Here is a 26,075-nt window from a genome sequence, read left to right as displayed (position 1 = left end):
TATGATATTTTCCATCCTATTATCTATCCTTTTCTTAATTATTCCCAGCATTCTGTTCGCTTTTTTGACTGACGCTGCACACTGAGTGGATGTTTTCAGAGAACTATCCACAATGACTCCAAGATCTCTTTCTTGAGTGGTAACAGCTAATTTAGACCCCATCATTTTATATGTAGAGTTAGGATTGTGTTTTCCAATTGTATTACTTTGCATTTATTAGCATTAAACTTCATCTGCCATTTTGTTGCCCCGTCACCCAGTTTTGAGAGGTCCTTTCGTAGCTCTTCGCAGTCTGCCAGGGACTTAACTATCTTTCGTAATTTTGTATCATCTGCAAATTTTGCCACCTCACTGTTTACCTCTTTTTCCAGATCATTTATGAATACGTTGAATAGGACTGGTCCTAGAACAGACTCCTGGTGGACACCACTATTTACCTCTCTCCATTCTGAAAACTGATCATTTATTCCTACCCTTTGTTTCCTATGTTTTAACCAGTTACCATTCCATAAGAGGACCTTCCCTGTTATCCCATGACAGGTTACTTTGCGTAAGAGCCTTTGATGAGGGACCTTGTCAAAGGCTTTCTGAAAATGTAAGTACACTATATCCACTGGATTCCCTTGGTGCACATGCTTGTTGACCCCCCACCCCAAAGAATTCTAGTAGATTGGTGAGGCATGATTTCCCTTTACTAAAACCATGTTGACTCTTCCTCAACAAATTATGTTAATCTATATGTCTGTTCTTTATTATAGTTTCAACCAGTTTGCCCGATACTGAAGTCAGGATTACAAGCCTGTAATTGCCGGGATCACCTCTGGAGCCCTTTTTAAAAATTGATGTCACATTAGCTATCCTCCAGTCATCTGGTACAGAAGCTGATTTACAGACTACAGTAAGTAGTTCTTCAATTTCATATTTGAGTTCCTTCAGAACTCTTGGGTGAATACCATCTGGTCCTGGTGACTTATTGCTGTTTAATTTATCAATTTGTTCCAAAACCTCCTCTAACAATACCTCAATCTGGGACAGTTCCTCAGATCTGTCACCTAAAAAGAATGGCTCAGGTTTGGGAATCTCCCTCACATCCTCAGCCGTGAAGACCGATGCAAAGAATTCATTTAGTTTCTCTGCAATGGCCTTATTGTCCTTGAGTGCTCCAATCGTCCAGTGGCCCCCCTGGTTGTTTAGCAGGCTTCCTGCTTCTGATGTACTTCAAAAAAAAAATTGCTATTACTTTTTGAGTCTTTGGCTAACTGTTCCTCAAATTCTTTTTTGGCCTTCCTAATTGATTTTTTACACTTAATTTGCCGGTGTTTATGCTCCTTTCTATTTTCCTCACTAGGATTTAACTTCCACTTTTTAAAGGATGCCTTTTTGCCTCTTACTGCTTCTTTTACTTTGGATATAATAGTTTGGAAAGGTCGGTGATCTAGTGATATTGTATAATGCTTATTTTTAAAAATCAGAATACTGTGTGGTACTGAGTCAAACACCATACAGAAGTCTAAGTATATTACATCTATGGAAGTCACTATCAATCAAAATTGTAATTTCATTAGAAAATAACAGGTTTGTTTGAAATGACCTATTTCTCATAAAATTAACCAGCATTAAAAATATTCCTATGTTTTAATTCTTTGTCAATCAAATCTGTCTCAGTTATTCTGTTATTTTGCCCAATTCGTGACATTAGCAGTACATTTGTGAACTGAACTTTGGTACTTGCTGACATTAAACATATCTTTTAAAAAATTATCTATTTGTTGCACCAAAAAATGTATATTGTACTTTAAACTTTATATAGTGCAACCTCAATTATCAGTGGTGAGAAGCGCTTTTCTTTAAATGGGAGAGGAGGAAGAGGACTTAGGCTTTCCCATTTTCCCTCCCCAGGTCCCCTGGTGACCTTCCCTCTAGCTGGTGCAATATTTCATCCCCACATAAATGCACAGTATGTTCATTACTAACTGATAAACACTTGTATAGGTATAAAATTTCTATGCATAAAAGGACAATAATACACACAACCTGTATCTTACACTTATGGAGGAAATACTCGATGAGATTCCCTCTAGATCCTATGATCACAAGAGTGAAGCTGTAGATGGCAATAAAACCCATCTACATTGACATTCACAATTAACAGCTGATATACTGAGAGCCAAATGGCAGAACAAAGCTTTAACAGACTAAAACCGTGTCTTTGTGTCATAGCTGGAAAGAAGCAATCAATGATATACTGTATATCTGTGTAACTTACCTCGTCAGTGAGCTCCCCGAATACCGACAAAACATCTATCAGGAGACTTGCAGTATAAAAGGACTTTATCATGTTTCTACAAGAAACAAACAACGTGCTAACTTTAGTTTCTTATGGTGAATATCACTAGTATCAGGTTTTAAAGATAAGAATTTTTAAGCCTAAAAAATCTCTAAAAGTAGATTTGTCAATTCATATCTTTGTTACAATTTTTCATTGAAGTCAGGTGCACATTCATTTTTTTCAATGAGTTTAATCTGGATAGTCCTACATAAATATTATTTTAATAATAAAGTCTTAAAACAATAACACAAACTGAATAAGGAATATTAAGAATTTTGCTTATTATTGGTGCTTAAAAAATGAGAAGGAGATACTATAAACTTAAAAAGTATATGATGTAACCCCTCCACTCAAAATTTCTAATCTTTGCTACTAACACCACATGATTAAAAGAATTTTCCTTATTATTTGAGCTTTGATGTTTCTTTCAGATTGGACAATGAAAAATAATTAAATCAGTTTCACTTTTGTTTATAGTCAAAGTCACTAACCTTAACTTTGTCATAACACTGTATTATCAAACACCACAGGGAAATGTTTATTTGTTAAAAAAAAAAATAACTGTCACTGAAATTTAAAATAAATGAACATATTTTAAAAAACGTTTTCCACAATATTTGGATCTAGGGGTCAATTTAAATTGATAATGCCCCTTTAACTATAAGGCAAAATACAGATTTTTTTCAAAACTGATCTGAAGTTTTGCTCTGTAGATGCCAATTTGTAAGACATTCTAATGTATTTTCATAAAAATAATTAGCCATTATTATTTTCTAGTAATACCATAAATCAAACCACATTACTGTGACCTTAGTGATGTGTCATCATCAATATTTTAGTAGTACAGCAGTAGAAATACCTTTGTCGTGTTTCATGATGATGATTCAGTACTGGTCTCAAGAGTCTCTCTTCTTAGGTCAACATAAGGCTGTTTTCAAAATGAGGTGCATAATTTGCCAATAAAATAAGGCATTATATACTGAAAGCCATTCATAGAATCATAGAATATCAGGGTTGGAAGGGACCTCAGGAGGTCATCTAATCCAACCCCCTACTCAAAGCAGGACCAATTCCCAACTAAATCATCCCAGCCAGGGCTTTGTCAAGCCTGACCTTAAAAAGGCTAATGTAGTGCCCATCTTTAAAAAAGGGAAGGAGGATCCAGGGAACTACAGGCCAGTCAGCCTCACCTCAGTCCCTGGAAAAATCATGGAGCAGGTCCTCAAGGAATCAATTATGAAACACTTAGAGGAGAGGAAAGTGATCAGAAACAGTCAGCATGGATTCACCAAGGGGAAGTCGTGCCTGACTAACCTAATTGCCTTCTATGAGATAACTGGCTCTGTGGATGAGGGGAAAGCAGTGGATGTGTTATTTCTTGACTTTAGCAAAGCTTTTGATATGGTCTCCCACAGTATTCTTGCTGCCAAGTTAAAGAAGTATGGACTGGATGAATGGACTGTAAGGTGGACAGAAAGCTGGCTAGATCGTCGGGCTCAACGGGTAGTGATCAATGGCTCCATGTCTAGTTGGCAGCCAGTTTCAAGCGGAGTGCCCCAAGGGTCGGTCCTGCGGCCGGTTTTGTTTAATATCTTTATTAATGATCTGGAGGATGGTGTGGACTGCACTCTCAGCAAGTTTGCAGATGACACTAAACTGGGAGGCATGGTAGATACACTGAAGGGTAGGGATCGGATACAGAGGGACCTAGACAAATTAGAGGATTGGGCCAAAAAAAAAAAAAACCTGATGAGGTTCAACAAGGACAAGTGCAGAGTCCTGCACTTAGGACGGAAGAATCCTATGCACTGCTACAGACTAGGGACCAAATGGCTAGGTAGCAGTTCTGCAGAAAAGGACCTAGGGATCACAGTGGATGAGAAGCTGAATATGAGTCAACAGGGTGCTCTTGTTGCCAAGAAGGCTAACAGCATTTTGGGCTGTATAAGTAGGGGCATTGCCAGCAGATCGAGGAACGTGATCGTTCCCCTTTATTCGACATTGGTAATGCCTCGTCTGGAGTACTGTGTCCAGTTTTGGGCCCCACACTACAAGAAGGATGTGGAAAAATTGGAAAGAGTCCAGTGGAGGGCAACAAAAATGATTAGGGGTCTGGAGCACATGACTTACGAGGAGAGGGTGAGGGAACTGGGATTGTTTAGTCTCCAGAAGAGAAGAATGAGGAGGGATTTGACAGCTGCTTTCAACTACCTGAAGGGGGGTTCCAAAGAGGATGGAGCTCAGCTGTTCTCAGTGGTGGCAGATGACAGAACAAGGAGCAATGATCTCAAGTTGCAGTGGGGGAGGTCTAGGTTGGATATTAGGAAACACTATTTCACCTTGGAGGTTTTTAAGGCCCGGCTTGACAAAGCCCTGGCTGGGATGATTTAGTTGGGAATTGGTCCTGCTTTGAGCAGGGGGTTGGACTAGATGACCTCCTGAGGTCTCTTCCAACCCTGATATTCTAGGATTCTAAAAACCTCTAAGGAAGGAGATTCCACCACCTCCCTAGGTAACCCATTCCAGTGCTTCACCACCCTCAGAGATGCTAGCCATTTTATAATGGTAGCTTTAAGGGGTAGTGACGAACGGGTTTAAAAAAATCACCAAGAGCAACGAGCAGATGACAACCCAATGTTTTTCCATAAATCAGGAAAGAACGACAGAGTTTGGATATTTGAATTTCTGGACTCTAGATTTATTACTTAGATTAGGTAATGAAGACAAAAGATACTTTCAGCCATTTGCTTTCATTCTTCACTTACTTGTGAAATCGCCCAGCTCTATCTTCATTGTCTGCATATAGAAACATTTTCAAAGCATAATTCTCCACATGGGCACAGCCAACTATTTCCTGAGTAATAGCTTCATTATCACCCAGCTGCTTTTTCATCTGAAGCAAGTTAAAAATACATATCTGGTTACTGACTAGCTCCCAGCAATTGAATTTCAAGGACATAGGATCAGTTTGCTAATTCAAAACAATCCAGATGCAATTAAACACAGAGACATGATTAATAACTTCACTTCAGTTTCTTATATTATGACAGAGCGCAGCCTTTTGGGGAGAAAATATTATGAACTAATAGCTCTGAACTATGTGTATTAACATAGAAGTATTCTTCACAATGGTCTTTAGAAATATTGAAAGAAATATGCACACATGTTGCTGGGAAGGAATATACAAAGTACATCATTTTTTCCACTATCTGAAAGACCATACGTTCTGAACTCTGAGTAAGGATTGAACACTACCCAATTCATAATGTGTGTTTCATAGAGTCACACTGTAGATCAGTGTGACTATATATTTTTTATGTCTTACAAAACATTTCTGTGCTGCACATTATAGTATTTAATAAAAACTCAGATCTAAAGAAAAGGAAGTCCCAGCTCTAACCTGACTGCTCTAATGACCTAAATATTTACTGGAATGCTCAGTCTAAGCAGTGAACTGCAATTCAAAGACCTCTTTTCAAAGTTGTTACAGAGTACAAGAAGCCTCAGGTTTCCTAATAAAATCCGTAAAGTAAATAACACTGGTACAGTTACAACAGGTGGATGTAGGGCTCCTGAATAGACTTACTGTTTGCATTTAAAGAAATCTCAGTTTTATCTTTACAGAACAAAAAATAGGAATACTACACATAGTACAAACATACAACTTCTATACTGCCAAAAATTGTAAAGGCAACTTTGAATGGTGGTCTATTTTTTTTTTTCAAAGGGTGCACATGAATAAAGTTTAATTTTACAGGCTAGACATCTATAATATTAGGAACACCTACAGCAATGTAAAAAGCACACAAAATACCCCAAAACAGCCCCTCGAGAGTTTTAGACCTGAAATGTAAACACTATTGCAAATAGTTATTTTTCTTTACAAAAGTAAATTAAACATGATTACGTTACAAAACAACTGGTATTTGAGAAAGCTTAATTTTCTTCCCAGTGAATTATCATTATTTGTAAGTAATTTTGTCAGACTTATATTTGACCTAAAATATGCAAACTTGTAGTCACTGCTTTTATTTATTGAAGATGAACTCTGTCATTTCATGCAGATTTCCTTAGCCAAGATTTTACATGTAATGGGGCAGTTTTAATAAAGGTACTCCAATATAAAGGAATAGATATTCAAAGGCTCAAATAGCACACAGGTGCCTAACTCTCATTGAAAGTCAATGGGAATTAGGTATCTAAAGCTGTGCCTTTGAAATTCTTCCCCAGAGAGCACTGTAGTGCTGAGGTTGAACATTATGTACTAAATTATGGTTTATAATTCAAACCTCAAAGCATGCACAATGGATTTACTTTGCCAGAACCATGTAAGATAATACAATTATCTAATGCAAAGACATATCCACACAAAATATGTAAAGTATTTTATGATGCAGTAACAAATATACAGTATTAAATAATAATTAATCATGATAATTTACAAAATAATGATCTTCATAACAAATTTTGTTCCTGGTAATTTCCAGACAGCTCAGTTATTTTATTCTTTAAGCCATGTTACTTTTACAGTTATACAGCATCTGCATTTGACTAAGCATGATAACTGTTTGTACCTCACCACGCGTGACAAAGTCTGACCTACCACATTCACAAAAGCTTAAAAAGCCCTGAGAAATATTTAAGCCAAGACCAGAAAGACATTTTTGTGCGTCTGCTGGCTAGTGAAAAACACCTATGCCTGTTGTTAACAAATCATCAACGCCTCCTTCAGAGAAGCTAAAATGCCAAATTACCTAAAAATGCTAGCCTGTGCAAGCATTAAAAAAAAAAAAAAAAAAAAAATCTGATGCTTAAGAACCTTCCAACTATAGTTCTGTCTCCAGCCTCCCATTCCTAGGCAAAAGAGAGAAAAGGGCAACAATTAACTAACAAAAAATGACATATGCAACCATCCTCGATTCTCCACAACTGAGCTTCAGACAGGGGCACACCATGGAGACAACCACAGTAGCAACTAACACATGACACTTCTTATGGCAATGGGTAGAGGCCACATCTCATTGCTCAAATTATTTGACCTTTTTTCAGATATGAACCAAAAGGTGCTATTGGACTACCACAGGGGTCGGCAACGTTTGGCACGCGTCTCGCCAGGGTAAGCACCCTAGCGGGCCGGGCCAGTTTATTTACCTGCTGACGCGGCAGGTTCGGCCGATCACAACCCCCACTGGCCACGGTTCGCCGTCCCGGGCCAATGGGGGCGGCGGGAAGCCCCGGCCAGCACATCCCTCGCCCGCGCCGCTTCCCGCCGCCCCCATTGGCCCGGGACGGTGAACCGCAGCGAGTGGGGGCTGCAATCGGCTGAACCTGCCGCGTCAGCAGGTAAATAAACTGGCCCGGCCCGCTAGGGTGCTTACCCTGGCGAGCCGCGTGCCAAACGTTGCCGACCCCTGGACTACCTACATAACACAGCTGAAGTAGATGGTGTAGTACTATTGCTCCAATCATTCATTTCCAAGAGGATTCAGAGAGTGGTGATGGGAAATTGCTCTTCTCCAAGACAAAAAAGTTATTTCATCTCCCCTTTTTTCTCCATAAGACCATTTGAAGATGTGGCAAGATACAACAGGCTCCAATGCCAACATGTCAATGACACTTTCCTATATATAGCATTTTTGAAAGATAAAAGCTGAGCAAGAATGTCAATGCAAACAAGACAGGAGTTAGTGAATTAATAGCTAGCTCAGACTGAACGTAGACAAGACTGAGGCAGTGCTGGTAAGAAAAATGCTTTGAAGAACTAGCTGGTACATTGTCCTTGGCTTCATATTCAAACAGCATAATGCTTTGTGAATCTATTTAACACATCCCTAAGCTAAGGCATCAGATAGTATCAATGGTATCTATGTAAATATATGAAAGGTTTCAGAATAGCAGCCGTGTTAGTCTGTATCCGCAAAAAGAAGAACAGGAGGACTTGTGGCACCTTAGAGACTAACAAATTTATTAGAGCATAAGCTTTCGTGGACTACAGCCCACTTCTTCGGATGCATATAGAATGGAACATATATTGAGGAGATATATATACACACATACAGAGAGCATAAACAGGTGGGAGTTGTCTTACCACCTCTGAGAGGCCAATTAATTAAGAGAAAAAAAACTTTTGAAGTGATAATCAAGCTAGCCGAGTACAGACAGACAGTTAGATAACAAGTGTGAGAATACTTACAAGGGGAAAATATCTATTTCCCCTTGTAAGTATTCTCACACTTGTTATCTAACTGTCTGTCTGTACTCGGCTAGCTTGATTATCACTTCAAAAGTTTTTTTTCTCTTAATTAATTGGCCTCTCAGAGGTGGTAAGACAACTCCCACCTGTTTATGCTCTCTGTATGTGTGTATATATATCTCCTCAATATATGTTCCATTCTATATGCATCCGAAGAAGTGGGCTGTAGTCCACGAAAGCTTATGCTCTAATAAATTTGTTAGTCTCTAAGGTGCCACAAGTCCTCCTGTTCTTCTTTTTATGTAAATATATATATATTTTAATACCATTGATACATATATATCCTCCTTCCACTGCAGTTTGCTAGTAAACTTTACTATTTACTCCCAGATGAGGCTCTGGCCACAGTGATCCATGCATTAGTCACCTCCAGACTCAATTATCACAATTCACTCTATTCTAGGATAGAACATGAACACAATGCAGATACTCCATCTTGCGCTGCCTCTCTGCAGAGTGGGACAGACTTCCATCAACACTTCACTTCTGTGTTCCCTCCATTGCTTAGTCCATTTTCATTACATGTTCAAAGATTTGTTAGCAGACATCAGAATAGCCCAAAGAACGACCACTTTGAGGACACATTGCACTAACTGGCATGATGGTGATAAAAAAATAATTTTCCAAGCATAGCTTTCCTTCACCAGGGAGGAGAGAAAGGAAGACAACTCCATAAAGGGCAACAGGAATTTTACATTAGAAGTTATTAGGTGGCATTCAGTTTCTATAACTTTATTGATGTATTCAACCATGCATTTCCTTTTTCAATTTACTCCTCTTCAGTTTAAGATACCTTTTTCTTTTGCACAGCATTGGTCCTTGCTTCTCAGAGGCTCAGATGATTATTTACATAAGTGAGTAAGATTAAGGTTGCCACATTATGAATTCTTGACGGATCGAGTTCAGAAATTATGACAGATCTTAACATTTTAGATTGTTATGTTAGTTGATCTTACCAGAATGGGAAGAGATTTATTCCTTCTAGCAAGACATTTGGGGTAAGATTTTCAAAAGCAGTCAGCATTGGGTTAACCACAGCCACTGATGTCAATGGTAAAACTCTCATTGACTTCAGTGGGAGAAAAGATAGGCCATGAATGAGCACTTTTGAAAATCCTAGCCTTAGGTCATCTAATTCTCAGTAGAGTTTAAATAAAGTATCATTGTAATATGTTTACTTCACGTGGAATTTTATTGTAAACATTTTGTTTGTATTAGATTTCAGTTAGGTTTGTGTAAATATATGTAGACCCTTTCCCCCTTTTCAATCCTTGTGTCACCTAATTTAAAAAAAGAACAGGAGTACTTGTGGCACCTTAGAGACTAACAAATTTATTAGAGCATAAGCTTTCGTGGACTACAGCCCACTTAAATTTGTTAGTCTCTAAGGTGCCACAAGTACTCCTGTTCTTTTTGCGGATACAGACTAACACGGCTGCTACTCTGAAACCTAATTTAAAAACAATACATTACAACAATTAAACAGTATGCTTGCACCTATAGGTTTGTTTCATTAATTAATGCTAAGGGAAAGGCAATTCCAATTGTTTAAAGATGAATTTTTTAAAAGTGAGGTAGTAGCAGATTCTGTAATAGTATAAGAAAAAACAAAACAAAAAACCTCCAACTACTTACAGTTTCCAACTGATCCATTAGTTTGGATAAAAATTTGCGGCACTCTGGGGTTTTACTGTCAAGTTTCATCCCAGTCTGCATAGCATACAAACGACCTTAAAAGGAGAGAAAATATTAAAAGGTCATGAAGGAAGGAAGGAAGGAAGGAAGGAAGTGTGTGTGTCTCTCTCTCTGCCCCAAAACCACATATTCTTAGAAACAATTTCATTTTCACATTGTAAAATCACAACTCTAACCCTATTGAGTGTTCAAGTACATTCGTTATTGCTGACTTCAGGCAAACTGGATTCTGCAAAGATTTATGCATGTGCTTCACTTTTTGCACTTAGTAATCAATTTATTTCAATCAGTAAGTTTTTGCAGATTGAGGCCTAAAATATAACTATAACGAAGCATTTGTACATAAACACCATCTTATTTCACTTCCCTTAGGTATAAGAGTTTATCTGAATTAGAGTGATAATTAGAAGTTATAGGTCCATTTCCCTCATTAAGAGGCTCCCTTTTTGAAAGAATAGCGTATGTCAGGAGCTGATCACAATTAACTAATAGGTTTAAAGTTTAAATTTCTCTTCTAATAGTTATTTTTTTAAATATCTTGATTTAATAGGATTAAATTTAAAGTTTGACAGGTGTAACCAACCTGTCCAATTTTAATATTTTTGGAATTTAAACAAGAATTTTCATTTTGTATTCTCAAAATGCAGATTCTCTATCCAGAGAAGTATTTTGAAGGTACTGACTACAGGCAAGTGAAGCACAGGGAGAGCTTAAGACATGGAAAAGAACTAAGAGTCATAACAAGAAACTTCAAATCCCAAATCTGCCATTCTTTCTCAGACCTCCCATCTGTCCAAAAACTTTTCTATTCTGATGTTTTATACTCACCTAGTCTCCTGCATGTCAAACTTTTTCTCCAGGGCTAACTATTTATTCTCCTTCCCCGACACCCTCTCCACTCCTCTCCTTTCTTGTCTTGTGTCTTTTCTGTTTGTCTAATCTGTTTTCAACTACAAGCTCTAATAATGCCATACTATGTTTTAAGCACAGTGTAAATTTATGGTGCTATATAAATGGTTAATAACTCAAATATAGAAAAGTGGGAAATCTTTTTGCCATACTGCTACATGATTACAATCTCAAGTTCATCACCATTTTCACATTACTCTACACATGATCAGTTTAACAATTTGACAAACTAACTTCTCAAAATATTACTTGGCTCCTTGCTAAAATGTCTTTATGTCATGTCGTAGGACGTATTTAATTACATTCACAATTTCTACTGACACTGTAATGACAGGTCAATTATTACAATAATTACAGGGCAAAGCTATAAGGCACACCATGTTTGGTTCAACTGAAGTAACAGAGAAACACAGTAACAGCGCTTTTTTGAGATGTTGTCAATGTTGCTCTCGTAGGGGCACATGTGCCTTACATGCATGAACTCACAGTTTTGTTAATAGCAGTCTGTCAGGGCTATGCATCCTTGTGCTCCTGTGTGAGGACTTAAAGGATGAAGCAGTCCCAATTCTCCCTCCGTTCCTTTGCAATTTGAAGGGCATGGGAACTCAGGATGCCAAAAATGGGTATGGTGGGCGGTTCATGGGATTCGCAGACTACAACACCTCAAAGAACCACAGTTAGTGTATAGCAAGTAACTGTTCGCACTTCAAATATGCATCATTATAGATGCCACTGTAGATAACCTAATGGAATGGAGGGAATGACAAATAACAACTGCATCAGTTAAATAGAGACTGGAGTACTGCCCTCCCAATTTGGCATCCAATCTAGAAACATAATGCTTGGCAAACATGAGCAGGTCATTCCATGTAGGTGTCTTGCAGAGTTCAGATATCAGCACACTGCAGAAGAAGGCCCAGGATGTTGCTTGAGCTCTGGTTGAGCGAGCCGTAACATTTGAAAAGACAGGTGAAAGACAGATAACAGAAAGATACATGTTACCCATTTTGATAGCCTTTGCAATGGTACAGCCTGGTCTTTGGAGTGGCCAGCTATGGCTACAAATAGATGTAGGGTAGTCTAGAACATCTGGTCCTGTTAATGTAATATTGAAGTGCTCTGAATACATCCTTTCACTTTCTGTGGAATATGGATTGAGAAAGAACACAGGTAAGTTAGCTGATTGGTTTAAGTGGAACTCAGAAACCAACTTTAGAATTAATTTTGCATGAGGTCTCAGAACCCATCTTGTCTTTACAGAATGAGGTATAAAGGGGTTCTGCTGTGAGTATCTGAAGCTTGCTCACTCTTTTGGCTGAGGTGACTGGCCACTAAAAAGATCATTCTGAGAGCAAGATGATGAAGGATGGAGCACACTAAGACGGGCCCAACAGGCGGGTCCATTAGCCCGTGAAAGATGATGCTGAGGTCACCTTTTGGAATAGGTGCTCTGACTGGTGGGTAAGCATGCATTAGGCGCTTGAGAATTTAGATGCTGTCAGATGAGAGAAGAGACAGCATAACTATATCAGCAGATTATATGCTGATATTGCTGCCAGATGGACCCTGGTTGAGCCAAATAAAAGTTCAGAATATTTTAACTGCAGCAAACAGACAAGAATCTTTAGGTACGTTTACACTGCAATTAAAAAAAATGCAGCTGATTTATGCTCCTGAACTCAGGTTAAGGGGCTGCTTAATTGCATTGTAGACTTTCAGGCTTGGGCTGGAGCCTGGTGGGAGGATCCTAGAGCTTGAGCCTGAACCTCTACACCGCAATTAAACAGCTCCTTAGCCCAAGCCCAGTGTGTCTGAGTCACCTGACATGAGCCAGCCGCAGGTGTCTTTTGCAGTGCAGACATACACTTTGACACCGGATCTGCACTGGGTCTAGGCCATATTGAGCAGGCCATATTAAGAATCTTTTCCATTTGGAGGAACTTTCTGCTCTGTGCCAGAATTTCCTGAATGCGTAAGGAGCAGTCCCTTTCCACGGTGCTCAGCCAATGTCCTACCAGTCAGGTGCAGTGACTTCAGGTCTGGATGGTATACCTGACCCTGATCTTGCAACAGCAGGTCTGGGCAATCTGGGAGCCTGATAGATGGTTATGTGAACATTTGTAACAGGTCCATCAGCCAAAAGTGCCTCATATAGTAGGGAGCTATGAGAATGAGAGTGACTTGGTCTTGTCTGGCTTTGGCAAATCACCCTGGGGGGTTAGTAGAAAGGCATATAGGAGGCCTTGACTCCTCTGCAGAAGGAAGGCAATGATCCGGGACGCATCCTCTCTATCAGGTCTATCAGCAGAGGCCCATGCTAATGGAATATCAACTTGGTGATGGATTTCTGCAGTGACCACTTGTAAATTGGGACAGGTTGCCTGCTTAGGAAGTTCGCCAAGATGCTGCTGGCTCCTGGGAGGTGCAGAGCTACCAGGGTTATGCCATACAGCTAGCACCAACTCCATAGCTTGACTTCCTCTGAAGATGTAGGAAAGAGCAGGAGCCCTCTTGCTTGTTTATGAAGTGCATTGCTGACATATTGTCTGTCAACATCAACACTTCCAAGTATCACAGGACAGAAAAGTGCTGCATACCAGTCTGATGGCTCTGAGCTCTAAGACTTTTATGTGCAGCTCCTTGTCTTCCAGTAACAGTGACCCTTGTATCTGTAGATGGTCCAGATGGGCTCCCAAAACTGCTCTGATATGTCCATGATAGATGGCCTTGAAGATGATAAGATCACAAAAGCTACCTTTTTGGACACTACCTGTTTTTCAGGGGTTAGATGAGTGGTCCCCAAACATTTCAAGGTCGCACGTCCCCACCTCGGTATGCGCCCTCCCCGTCCCCGCTAGGAGCTGGGGCCAGAAGCGGCGCCATGGCTCCCGGGGGGGGGGGGGGGGGGGAACACGGACTGGGGTAAGGAGGCCGAGGCTGGGATGGGAATGGAGCTGCGTCCAGGGGCCAAGGCAGTGGGCAGGGCCCCAGATGGGGGGCTAGGCTGGGGCCAGAGCCATGGCTGAGGCTGGGAATGGGGTCATGGTGGGGGCCAGCATCTAGGGCCATGGCTGGGTGCTGAGCCTGGAGGCCAGAGCAAAGCTGGGGGGAGGGGGGAAACGGGGCTGGGTGGCGCTCCCTCTCCACCCCTCATAGGGGCTGGCCCGGGTCCCGTAGCCCCCCCCCAGCATTCCTCCACACCCACCACTGTGGGGCACACCCCACAGTTTGGGGACCATTGGGTTAGACTAACCTCTACCAGAATTGCAGCAATCAAGTTGCATCAATTACATACTCATAGACATATAGTCTAATAATATTAGGCAAGTTGGTGCCACTGTGGTGGTGTATGACTTCACCCTATTCAGTAATGACTGAAGTGAGAGGAATCTATCCTCTGGCAGATAAGCCCTTGCTGTTGGGGAATCTATCCTGGCTCCTATGAACTCTATCTGGGAAGGGATAAGAAACTATTTCTCACCATCCACCAGGAGGCCCGGTTGGGCAAACAGAGAGAGGGCACATTTGAGACTCAGAGCTTCCTGATGTTGGCTACCGCTGATGAGCCAGTCATCTAGGTACAGATAGACGTGAATGCCCTTTTTCTACAGGTGTGCTGCAACCACAACGAGGAATTTTGTAAAAGCTCTCAGTGCTGATAGTGATTTGGCATCATAAATCTCAGATACATCCTGTGGACTGGGTGGATGGCAAGGTGAAAATATGCATCCTATAAGTCAAAAGCAACAAATCAATCCTGCGCCTGAAGTGATGGAATGATGGAGGCAAGCATTACCATTCTTTACTTTGAGGTGCTATATGTATTTGTTCAGTCTCCTCAGATCTAGGATAGGACAAAGATCCCCCTTCTCTTCAGAATAAGGACATATCAGGAATAGAAATCTCTTCAACTGTACTACCTCTTCTATAGCTCCTAGACAAAGTAATGAAGCCACTACTGTTTGTAACAGGCTCTCATGAGAAGGATCCCAGAAGATGGATGGGGAAAGGCCGTGGGGTAGGGGGCAAAGAAAACAAAATAGATGTGATAGCCATGGGACATCCAGCACTCATTTGCTGCATATCTAGCACTCCTCTGTCAGCTGTTATCTCTGACCAGACCCGATAGACGGCAGTGAGGTGATTTCCAAAGGTCAGCTCTGGGATGGTCTTGATGTGGCTCTCAACACCCTCATCAAATCTGCTGACTCTGGGAAGAATCATGGTGTGTGAGAGAGGAGGATGGGCATACCTCCTGAGGTTGCTTTCTGGGCAGGTATTCCAGTTGGCAACTGTGGGAATAAGCTTGTATTCTTTGCCTGTGAGGGGAGGGGCTGATATGGGAAGGGCCTGAATTACAGCATTGGGATGTAGATCTCTAAAGAGCTCAGCACTGCCCTGGAATACTTGAGAGAATAGAATACCTCTTCTGTCTGGTTGTTGAAGAACTCTATGCCCTCAAAACGTAGGTCCTCTACTGTCACCTGGACTTCTTTTGGAACCCCAGACACCTGTAACCAGGAGGCCCAGCACATTGTGAATGATGTAGCCATGTTGTCAAATCAGACTGGTCTACTGTCAGTTGTAGCACTGTTTTCACTACCATCTGTCCACCTCTTCTCCACAGTCCTGCAGGAGCCTAGATAGGAAGAGGGTTACTCTTTCCCTCATCAGAAAACTGTATTTAGTGAACTGAGTCTGGTAGTTCGTGATGCAGAATTGGAGCGAGGCTGATAAGTAAGCCTTTTGGTTGAAAAGGTCCAGTTCTTTGAAGACCTTATCTTTTGGAGTCCCCTTGTGAAATTAGTCATTCCCTGAACTGCAATACCACAAGAGATCCTGGTGTCAAATGCACATAAAAAGTTTGAAGACTAGGTGGAAAAGGATAATGCTTTTCTACTCTGCAGAAGGGGAAGCAAGGCTGGGGTATGCTACAGTCCCTTTGCTAGGGCCAATATGCTCTGACTGATTGGTAAGGCAATTCCTGTTGACAGAGACGAGCTAAGGATATCAAATAGCTTGTCGTGTTCTCTTGGCTCACCACTGGCTTGATGTGCAAGCCTGCAGCTATCTTCAACAGCACATTTTGGAAGATCCTAAAATCACTGATGGCCAGTGTCAGGGCCAAGTTTACTGCTTCATCCAGAGAAGAGGATGCCTTAGATGGGCAAGGCAATAGGAGATTTTCCTGAGCAACCTCTGCATCCTCACAAGGGGACTCCTCTGGTTCCAAATTGGGATGGTGAGTGACTGAGACCTCCTTCTCTTTTCTGACACATGTGATGGGGCTCCAGTTTGGACCTGTGGGAAACTAGACCTAGGAAAGCCAGTAAAGTCATGATGATAAATTGTATGGGTATTGGCCAGACAGTGGATGCCCTGTCCACTGCAGTCATGCACCAGAGCTTGGTAAAGGGCATTTCTGGATTTCACCCACGGTAATCTTCCAATCTAATGGGAGAGGGTTCCCTGCTCAAAGTCAGGACAAAGGAGTGGCTTGGCGATGGCACAGAGGAGTACATCTCTTGGAAAGGTGGTGTTAATGGGTGCATGTCTAGTTCTGGTGCCAGTTCTAATGCTGAGACAAGGGGCAAAGGACAATTCTTCAAAGGTGTAACTTGGTACCTGAAAGGGCTTACTGATTGGGGTCAGTACCAGGGCAGGTCTCAGTGTCAACATCAGTGCCTGAACCATGGTCTCACAATCCTGCTTCTATCCCTTGATGTTAAGGAGGGTTTGGGGAGACTTGTCTTTGGAGGAATATTTTGACTCCTCCTTATGGGACAAGCTCTCTATGGGTATGCTGCTCGGTGTCCGAAGTAGTCAAAATGGGTGCTGGATCTCTTTCCTTGGGAGTTGACACAGATGCGCTTGGTGTCAAGGCCGCTGATGCATAAGGTGCTGGGGATCTTGACACTGGTCCCAGTGGCATCCTTTTAGTATTCTTCTCCACACTGGAACTGGCGGTATGGGTGTCTGGTTACTTTGGCACTTGCTGCAGATAGTCACCTCAACTCCAGCTTGGAAGATGTCTCTTTCATAGATTTCTCCAAGAGATGTAATTTGAGCCTTGTATTTCCTGATTTTTGGGTGCAGGAGGGGAAAGAGTGCCAGCTTAAGCACTTGTCAGGGATATGTCCTTCCCTGAGGCAGAAAAGACATCTGCTGTGCATGGTGAGCAGGGTTTAAACCTGGTGGGTTAAGTGACCATTTTGCTGGTAGTTGGGATCCAGAGCCTCATCCCAGCAGGGGATTTCCTCTTGTCTTTTGGACCACCAAAAAAAAGTAATAAATTAAACAATGAGAGTGAACAGTCATTCCTTCAGAGTAACGTTGGGTTTGAAGCTTGAGATACAGAGTGGACTGGACACGGTTCAGGTTCCATCTTGAAGTCAGGAACTGTAAAAGGGAACTGAGGAAAGGTCACAGGTCCTCGACATTTTCTGCCCTCATACTGGAGCACAAGGAAGCAAAGGGCACATGGGCTGCCCTGATGGATGTTGTCATTTGAAAGATTCCAAACCTGCATGAATGCGGCACATGCTCATGTACACTGGGATCCACTCCCATATTCAAAGAGGAATTTAAAGGCTATCAGAAAAGAACCTAGACCCCTGTGGTCAGTGCAAATAGAATATTTTATTGTTAGCTTATTAAATTAATTTTATAAGCGCTCAGCCTCATGAATAGAGGTACTAAAAGTGTCAGTTCTGCATTAGGGCTTGTGGATGCTTATAAACACAGATCACTTTAGGAACAATGGATCCCTTGCCTTACTGTAAAAAAATCAAAGTAAAATGGGGTTCTCTCAGCCTGCATATTTTCTGACAAAGTCCCAATCATGTGGTTTATGGACGAGATTCTAAGAAGTTACCCCTGAAATTACTGTACCTTCTGCAAAATAAGGTTTGAAATTATGCTCTATATCGGGGGTGGCCAAACTTACTGGCTCTCTGAGCCTCATACGATAATCTTCAGAAGTTTGAGAGCCGGGCGTGTCTGCTGGGGCACGAGGCTTCCACCCTGCAGGAGGCACCTGACAAGACTGAAGCCCCAAGCCCCAGCAGGCGTGCCGATGGGGCTGAAGCCCCACCACCCTGACGCAGGGCAGAAGCCCCGAGCTCCCCGTCCACAGTCTGGTAGGTGGAGAATGGGGGGAGGGACATGGAGTGCTCCACAAGCTGCACTTTAACTGTAAAAGAGCCACATGTGGCTCGCGAGCCATGGTTTGGCCACCACTGCCCTATACTATATAAAAATTTAAAAAGCACAATCCACGATAGTTGATACAGAATCCATATTTTCCCCATTTTATTTTATTTTTCCACTTGGTTTATCTTATTTATCTATTTCACAGTAACAGGATAAAAACTCACAGGTTCTTTTCTCCGTATTTTTTTTTAACATGGAACGCAAACCAATAATTCTATGTTATGTTGGGGGGGGGGGGGGGGGGGAGGAGAGATTTGGAGACTTTTTTACAAAGATATGCCCATACAATGGTTGAAACTAAAATGTAAATGGATCACTAGAGATATGTGGAGTCATCTAACCATGATATTTCATTGCAAGAATAGAACATACTCAATTTATTATTATAAAATAAATATCACCATAAAATATATTTTTTAGTATTAACTGTACAGTAAATTGGAAACTGCCTCAACAACTCCAGTGAATTAATGTTGAAGTTACCAATTTGTCCCCCCTTCACATCATAATACATTAAATCCAATAAAATTGCCTGGAGGGGCAGGGTCGGTGGGTGTAACAAAGTGATTTTGCAACTGGCAGAGGGACTTGAGAGTGGTTGTGGTAGGGAACCCGCAACTCCCATTCTGAATGCAGATAAATCAGAGAGCATATTGAACTTGCTGTGTGAGTGAAAAAGGACTCCAAGCTTCCTTCAATGATTCTGAAGTAGAACAGAATCACTCTGGCTATCAGTGATTAGGTTGGAGCAGTGAGTCTCAACATTTGGTAAGTCTTTCCAAAGTTTAGGAAATGTACCTCACATGGGCCAAATACCACATTATTTCAAAACCAAATTTCTTCAAACCAGACAAAGTATGCACTCCTTATTCAGGATCATGCACTGGCCAAGTTTTAAAATGTTAAAATAAATCTGAGTTATTTAACCACAAAAAAGACAAACATTTTTTAGCAGATGAAAAATAAAATACTTTTGCCTTCTGACTCCTCCCTGTACATAGTTGGATAATTTAAAAAATAGCCTAACAGCTGTATAATCAACAATGCAATAAACAAGAAACAAAAACAAAGTTCTAATTTTGAGACTAAATAGGAACTTCAGTCCAAAAGATATGTTTTGGGTAAAAGCTGTGAGCAACTGAAAATAAGAGTTTGGCAACTGAAAGAAACTCAGTACGTTTAAAAGCAGATGGAATTTAACATATATACCCGCTTATCCTTATCCTCTCCCCTCCCCCCAAAAACCCACCTACATTAAGATATAGTTAAGTTTAAGAGTATGTACCAGTAATTTTTTTTATCCTCCAAGGTGCTGCAATTATCCTAAAACCAAGCATTACAAATCCACAAAATTTAGAATTAAGGATACACTTAAAAGAAACCCAAACATATTAAAATAAGCACATGTAAAGCACCCAAACAACTTTAACTCTGCCCTGCAGTAAGAGCTCACCATATGATTATGATTATGGCATTTTAGTGTTTGTGGTCCCAGATACAATTAAATACATTTTTAAAACACACTAGATTCCCCCCCCCTACTTTTTGCCCCCCGATAGCTGTGTTATAGGAACACAGAAATTGCCATTCTGGATCAGATCCACAAACCATCTAGTCCAGTGATTTCTGATGATGGCCAGCATCAGAGGCTTCAGAGGAGCTTGCAAGAAACACTGCATTAGACAGATGCAGAACAACCTACCTCCCACATTAGGTCTCATCCTAATTTTTAATAGTTAGAGTTTGGCATAAAACCTGGTAGCATGAGGTTTAGTATCGCCTCTAAAATTTGTTGTATTAACTATAAAAACTCTGGATATTCTTGTTATGCATATAAATATCTAAGCTCTTTTTGAATTCTATTAAATTTTTGGACTCAACAACATCAGTGATGATCTAATTCAGATTTATGCAAAAAATATTTCTTGGTTTTCATTTTTGAATTTGTTGCTTTTCAATTTGACTGTCCCCTTTCTCCTAAGACAGGGAGAAAACAGAAATGTCCCATTTACATCCTCTATTCCATTAATTGTTTTATATACTTTTTGGAAATCTCCTTTCTAAGATAAACAAATCTAATCTTTTCAATCTCTCTTCATAGGAAAGTGTTTCCATGCCTCTAATCATTTTTGTGACCCATCTCTAGCTCTCCTCCCCCGCCCCCCTAGAAACACTCTGAAATATCCTTTTAAAGAAGGGATGACCAAAGTATTACAGTTGGGAGTAAGCCATAAGCATTATATTTTTCTCCATCCGGTTGCTTATGCAAACTAAGGTTCCAATCCCACAACGATATACACCTCTACCTCGATATAACACGAATTTGGATATAACGCTGTAGAGCAGTGCTCCGGGGGGTCGGGGAGGGGGAGCTGCGCACTCCGGTGGATGAAAGCAAGTTCAATATAATGCAGTTTCACCTATAACGCAGTAAGATTTTTTGGTTCCTGAGGACAGCGTTATATTGAGGTAGAGGTGTACTTAATTTTACTACAGTCCAAAAGTGAGGTTGAGCATGCAGGTAGGTGTTTGAAGGATAGGGCTTCACATATTTGTTATTCTGACTGCAATTGCACAACAAGTAGATATCTTCACTGAGCTGTAGGCAGAGATGCCCAATTCTTCTTCTCAAGTCCAGGTTGTTCCTTTACTGAATTTTTTAACAGACACCTAATAACCAGAAGACAAAATTTATTAGGCCCTAAGCATTGCTAAATAAGATAGGAGTTCTCAATGTTCAGGGGCAACTCCCAAGTGAGAAACCAAATCCCCACCTCTTCCCACCAGTTTGCTGAGGGAAACAAAACATTAATAAATCATCAGTGATATTTCCTCATTTCTTTTCTTAAAGAAAATAGACTGAATTGTTTACATTCCCTTAAACCCAGAAATTTTAGTTTCCATGATATTGCAAAAGCAATAGAACATATAGCTATGATACTTGCTAAGGTCACACATTCTGTTTTGTCTGACAATGTTTGATTCCTAATAGCCTCATAGGGAGGCTAAGTTGCTTAATACCACACACAGCACAGAATGAGATCCTCTTTATGCTTTATATTAAAACTGTATTATTTCAGCCAAAGGTGACTCCTTTTAAAACAATGAGAACACTTTACACAAGAGCTTAATGGCTCAAGATGTCATTTTACATCAAGATGATTATGAAGCTCATTTTCCAATTACTTCTCTTCTGTTAAACTTGAAACAATGTATTTAGTGCTTGTCCCTAAAGGAACCAATAATACTCTGTAAACTGAAGAGCTAGGCTTAAAATGAAGGCACTCACTTGATGTTAACCTTTTGATCAAAAATATACACAGTGGAAAGAAAGCCAAGCAGTTGTAACTTCTGAAATAAAAGCCATAGTTAGTCATACATTCCAGCTGCAAGAACACACAAATTTCCAAAGTCTTAATTGGACCTGTTAGAAGAGCGCTTAGGTATTCTTTGTCAGAAAAAAAAGTGACCTACAAATTTTCATTACTACATGTGATACAGATGTGAGATATCTGAAGATGAACAAAAGATGCTGATTACTCACTTTTAATCTCACTTCTGTTTCAAGCAATTTGTTTAATGTATAATTACAAAACTATATTACCTTTGCTCTAATGTTCTTAAAATTAATGAAATATTTTAGCAGCTCAAATTTTGTCTACTCAAACAAAACTAAATCAACATGCAGAGACTGGGGTAGTGGAGAGGTAAAAAAAGGTTTGTGGAGTAAGCTACTGCCACCATCATTTAATACTGCAAGAAGTACTTCCTAGTAATATATTATTATATTATATCTTTTTATACACAAAGATAGAAATATGTTTTACTAATCAATAACAGTTTGTTTCTATTTCTTTTCTTGACTTTTTTTATTTTTTAAGACAGGACATTTATCTTCAAAGTCATAAAGACTTGGCAAGAAAAATGTTTTTCCAAGCAACTGAATATTTTTGTTTCAATTTGTTGCCCTTAATCTTTGTTCAGTAAATACTAAGTGTGGGTGTGCTGGAAGGAATTATACAATGAGCTTTGACACAAACTGTTCTGCTTTTATTCATGTCACGCAATACTAGTTTATTCCTTCTATTCCTAATGCACAGCACAATTTCTCCGTGAGTAGTTTGTCTTTAATTTGTGCATTGCACTCATTTCTATAACATAGTAAATTATTCCAGATTTCAGCCAGGATAACAAACTTTTTTTCTTTTTAAAATGAAATTAGTACTAAATAAAAATAAAATAGCAGCAAATGAAGTTCTATCCACAGAATCGATATTATTGGTAGCTGCTAGCTTCTAATTCTGCCCCACCACATGCTTCTTTCTACTCTGGCCTAGAGGGATGATGAATTGTAATGACGAATAAGGAGTTCTCTCTCCAGGAGGGTAGATTAAAAAAAATATATATTTTTTAAATTGGATTCTTTAAAATTTAAATCTGACTTTTTATTTTATGTAAATTATAATGAGATTTTCTTTTTAAAAATAAACCTGTTTAAAATTAATTCTGAATTTAATAAAAATACGTTAAGGTCTGACATTATTATAATCTCTTAAAATATTTAATAAATTTGTTGAATCTATGACTATCACCATCAAAAATTTTGAGTTAAAGGATGCTTTTCTAAATAAATTAAAAATCCGAGGAAAAACATCTAATTTTGGAGATCAAGCTTTAAGAATATGGCATAACAGGTTATGTACTGTAGTAAGGGCTCGATGCTGTGGGGGACACTGGGACCTGGCCTATGACTCCAGGAGACCCCCATCTTGTATCGCATCAGGATCATCCATTGAGCCCACCTCGGTCTCTTACTCCTATTTTATAGCTTGTCCCTGACAGGCTCGGTTCTCAAAATTATGACTATTTATGAGTCAACTCACCACAGAAGCTTACTCTCCAGTTAATGGAAGAGCACTAACCTGCCCAGTAATTACAAGCCCTTGCTTTGGATGGTTCTAGACACTTCAAGTAAACGGCCTTTCTCGGTCTCCTTGCATGTGTACACAGAATGAGATACAAACAAACTGAGAACCATTAATTTCTCATCTGCCTCCCTCTCTGTCTCTAAATAAATAAAATACTGCAGTGCAAAAGGCATGTGGGTTACACGAGTAGAAGTCTTCCATAGTTGTTAGTTTGTTTTTCTCCCCCAGGGTGAAGAATTGGGGAGGGGTGGATCCAGTTTATGTAACACGGGATAAGAAACAAAGTGTGCAAAAAAAAATAAAAAAGGAGCAATATTGGTGTTCAAGCAGGACCCTGTGGGAAGAAGGAATAGTATTCTTCAGAGTGCTGCCTCTAGTATTGATTTCAACACCTATGAACCAGAGGAAAAAACTGCCTTGGCTGCAGGTCATAAAAAGACCCTACTCAGGAAGATTTTCAAGAAACTCCTCTACCACCGGATAAAACAGGAACGTGTGCCAAATAGGTGCAAGTCCTAACTGACAGAATGAAACACCATAATGAATAATACTCCTCAGAAATAAATTACCTGAAGATGATGATGTGAACATGCCTAAACAATCTGAATCAACTGGTAGTAAACTTATTTTTGCATCCTTCTTATGGATTGCCTACGAGGTCCTAGTATGCTAATAAATTATAATCTATGACAAGTTATTGTAATAAAATTGTGTTTTGGGTGGATTACTTACTTATGAATTTCAAAATGTTTGTATGCAAATATAATTGGCACATTAATTTTCTGTAGGAATATTTATCAACTATATTATTACTGTTACTGCTGGACTTCTGAAATTATTTTTTATTGCTCAATATAATCAAACATCCTAGGTCAGGGTCGGCAACCTTTCAGAAGTGGTGTGCCGAGTCTTCATTTATTCACTCTAATTTAAGGTTTTGTGTGCCAGTAATACATTTTAACGTTTTTAGAAGGTCTCTTTCTATAAGTCTATAATATATAACTAAACTACTGTTGTATGTAAAGTAAATAAAGTTTTAAAAATGTTTAAGAAGCTTCATTTAAAATTAAATTAAATTAAATTAAAATGCAGAGCCCCCCGGACCTGTGGCCAGGACCCGGGCAGTGTGAGTGCCACTGAAAATCAGCTCGTGTGCCGCCTTTGGCACGCATACCATAGGTTGCCTACCCCTGTCCTAGTGAAGATTTCCTGTTTAAAAATAAAGTTCTATTAGACATTTATGAATTTTAACTTTTAAAACCATTTTTTTTTTCAACCTGTTTGGTATGCTGCTAGAGATAAGGGTTTAAATAGATTTAGATAATCCGTATATTTATTAATTATCTTCCCTATAAAACTTGGTTTAAAATAAATGTTATAATTTAAAATGTGTTACAAACAGTTGCACTAGGAGGAATCTTGCATTTACAATCACTTTTTTAAGCAGTGCACTGAGTAATATTCAGTGAGTGACTTCCTTTACCATTTTGTTTCAGGGTCCTTCTTAGACATAAGGGATTATGAATGTCCACCATCTGCAATGTGTACCACCAGCAGCACTGCAACTAAACACAAATCAGACAGTAAGTTACCTGTATCCAAAAAAAAAAAAAAGTAATGTCTTCATCATCCAGTAAAACTATGGATGAGTTGTAATCAGGACCAGCAAATTCCAGCAAGACTCCATAGATGAAAAGATTGCTCGGTTCATTTATGCAACAAATTCCCCCTTTTCATCTTGTTCAGAACAAAACATTTCATTGACATGGTTCAATCATTACGACCAGACTACACTCCACCCAGTAGAGCAGACACTGCTAGAAGTTTGCTGCATACAGTGTATGAGAAAGAAATTGAACAGTGCGCAAAAAACATTGATGGGAAATGCGTTAATCTGAGTCTTGATGGGTGAAGAAATGTACACAATGATCCTGTTGTATTTGTCTGATGACAGAAGATGTTCTATTTTACAGAAGCTCTATCTCACAGAAACAACTGATACATCAGGAAATGACTGTATAGCAGAATACTAAAAAGTAGCAGTAAAAGCTATAAAACTGTGAACAAAAATTAAAGTATCGAAGTGTAGCTTTATCACAGACAATGCTGCAAATGTAGCAAAGATAAGAAGAAATCTAGAAGATAATTGAGGGAACCTGAAACTTACAACATATAGGTGCAGAGCTCTTCTGATACATATTTTAGCCAAAGACTTAAGTAAAACTCCAGGAATAAAGAACAATATTGTTGAAATTTAAAACTACTTCTGTAACAACCACTTTATTTCAGCTTCACTGGAGAGCAATAGGATCCAAACTATTTCTCCCCCAAGATGTACGACATAATTCAGTGGCTGAATGTTTTGAGCTATTTATTAAGAATTGGCCTATTCTGATAATTTATGAAGAAAATTGTGACAAAATAGACGGAGCTATCACAGACAAAGCAGTCAACATTGCACTAAAGAGAAATAGAGAAGATATGCTGAATACACTGAAACCTATTTCCATAGCCTTGAACAAACTGCAGAAAGATTGCTGCTGTACTGCTGATACTGTTGAAATTTGGAAAGGACACTGAAGAAAAAATACTCAACAACGATGTTAAGTTGTAGGCAGGAAAGAAGCAGATAGGTCAAGCACTTACTCCATCTCATTTTCTTGCCAACATTCTCAATCCAAAGTACCAGAGTAGATGCCTAACTGCTGAAGAAGATGCAGCTGCTATGACATGGGCATCTAATAGTCAC

General features: G+C 39.7%; 1 protein-coding gene across 2 annotated transcripts in view; it reads right to left on the bottom strand.

Annotated features, from left to right (window-relative positions):
- Nucleotides 1–26,075, bottom strand: part of VTA1 (vesicle trafficking 1) — a 74,662-nt gene that overhangs the window by 36,098 nt on the left and 12,489 nt on the right. The window contains exons 2-5 of one of the 2 annotated variants that reach the window (XM_065590305.1): nt 24,810–24,891; nt 10,218–10,312; nt 5,095–5,222; nt 2,267–2,342 (exon numbers count right to left, since the gene is read on the bottom strand). In XM_065590305.1, the coding sequence (XP_065446377.1) occupies nt 2,267–2,342; nt 5,095–5,222; nt 10,218–10,312; nt 24,810–24,861 (351 nt within the window). In that variant the 5' untranslated portion in view covers nt 24,862–24,891. The remainder of the gene's footprint in view (nt 1–2,266; nt 2,343–5,094; nt 5,223–10,217; nt 10,313–24,809; nt 24,892–26,075) is intronic. The other variant, XM_005280384.5, reaches the window with a different exon arrangement.

The sequence above is a fragment of the Chrysemys picta genome, chromosome 3 (assembly GCF_011386835.1).
Source record: "Chrysemys picta bellii isolate R12L10 chromosome 3, ASM1138683v2, whole genome shotgun sequence".
Lineage (NCBI taxonomy): Eukaryota > Metazoa > Chordata > Testudines > Emydidae > Chrysemys > Chrysemys picta.
The sequence above is the reverse complement of the archived record's forward strand: the minus strand, read 5'-3'. Positions and strand labels throughout refer to the sequence as shown.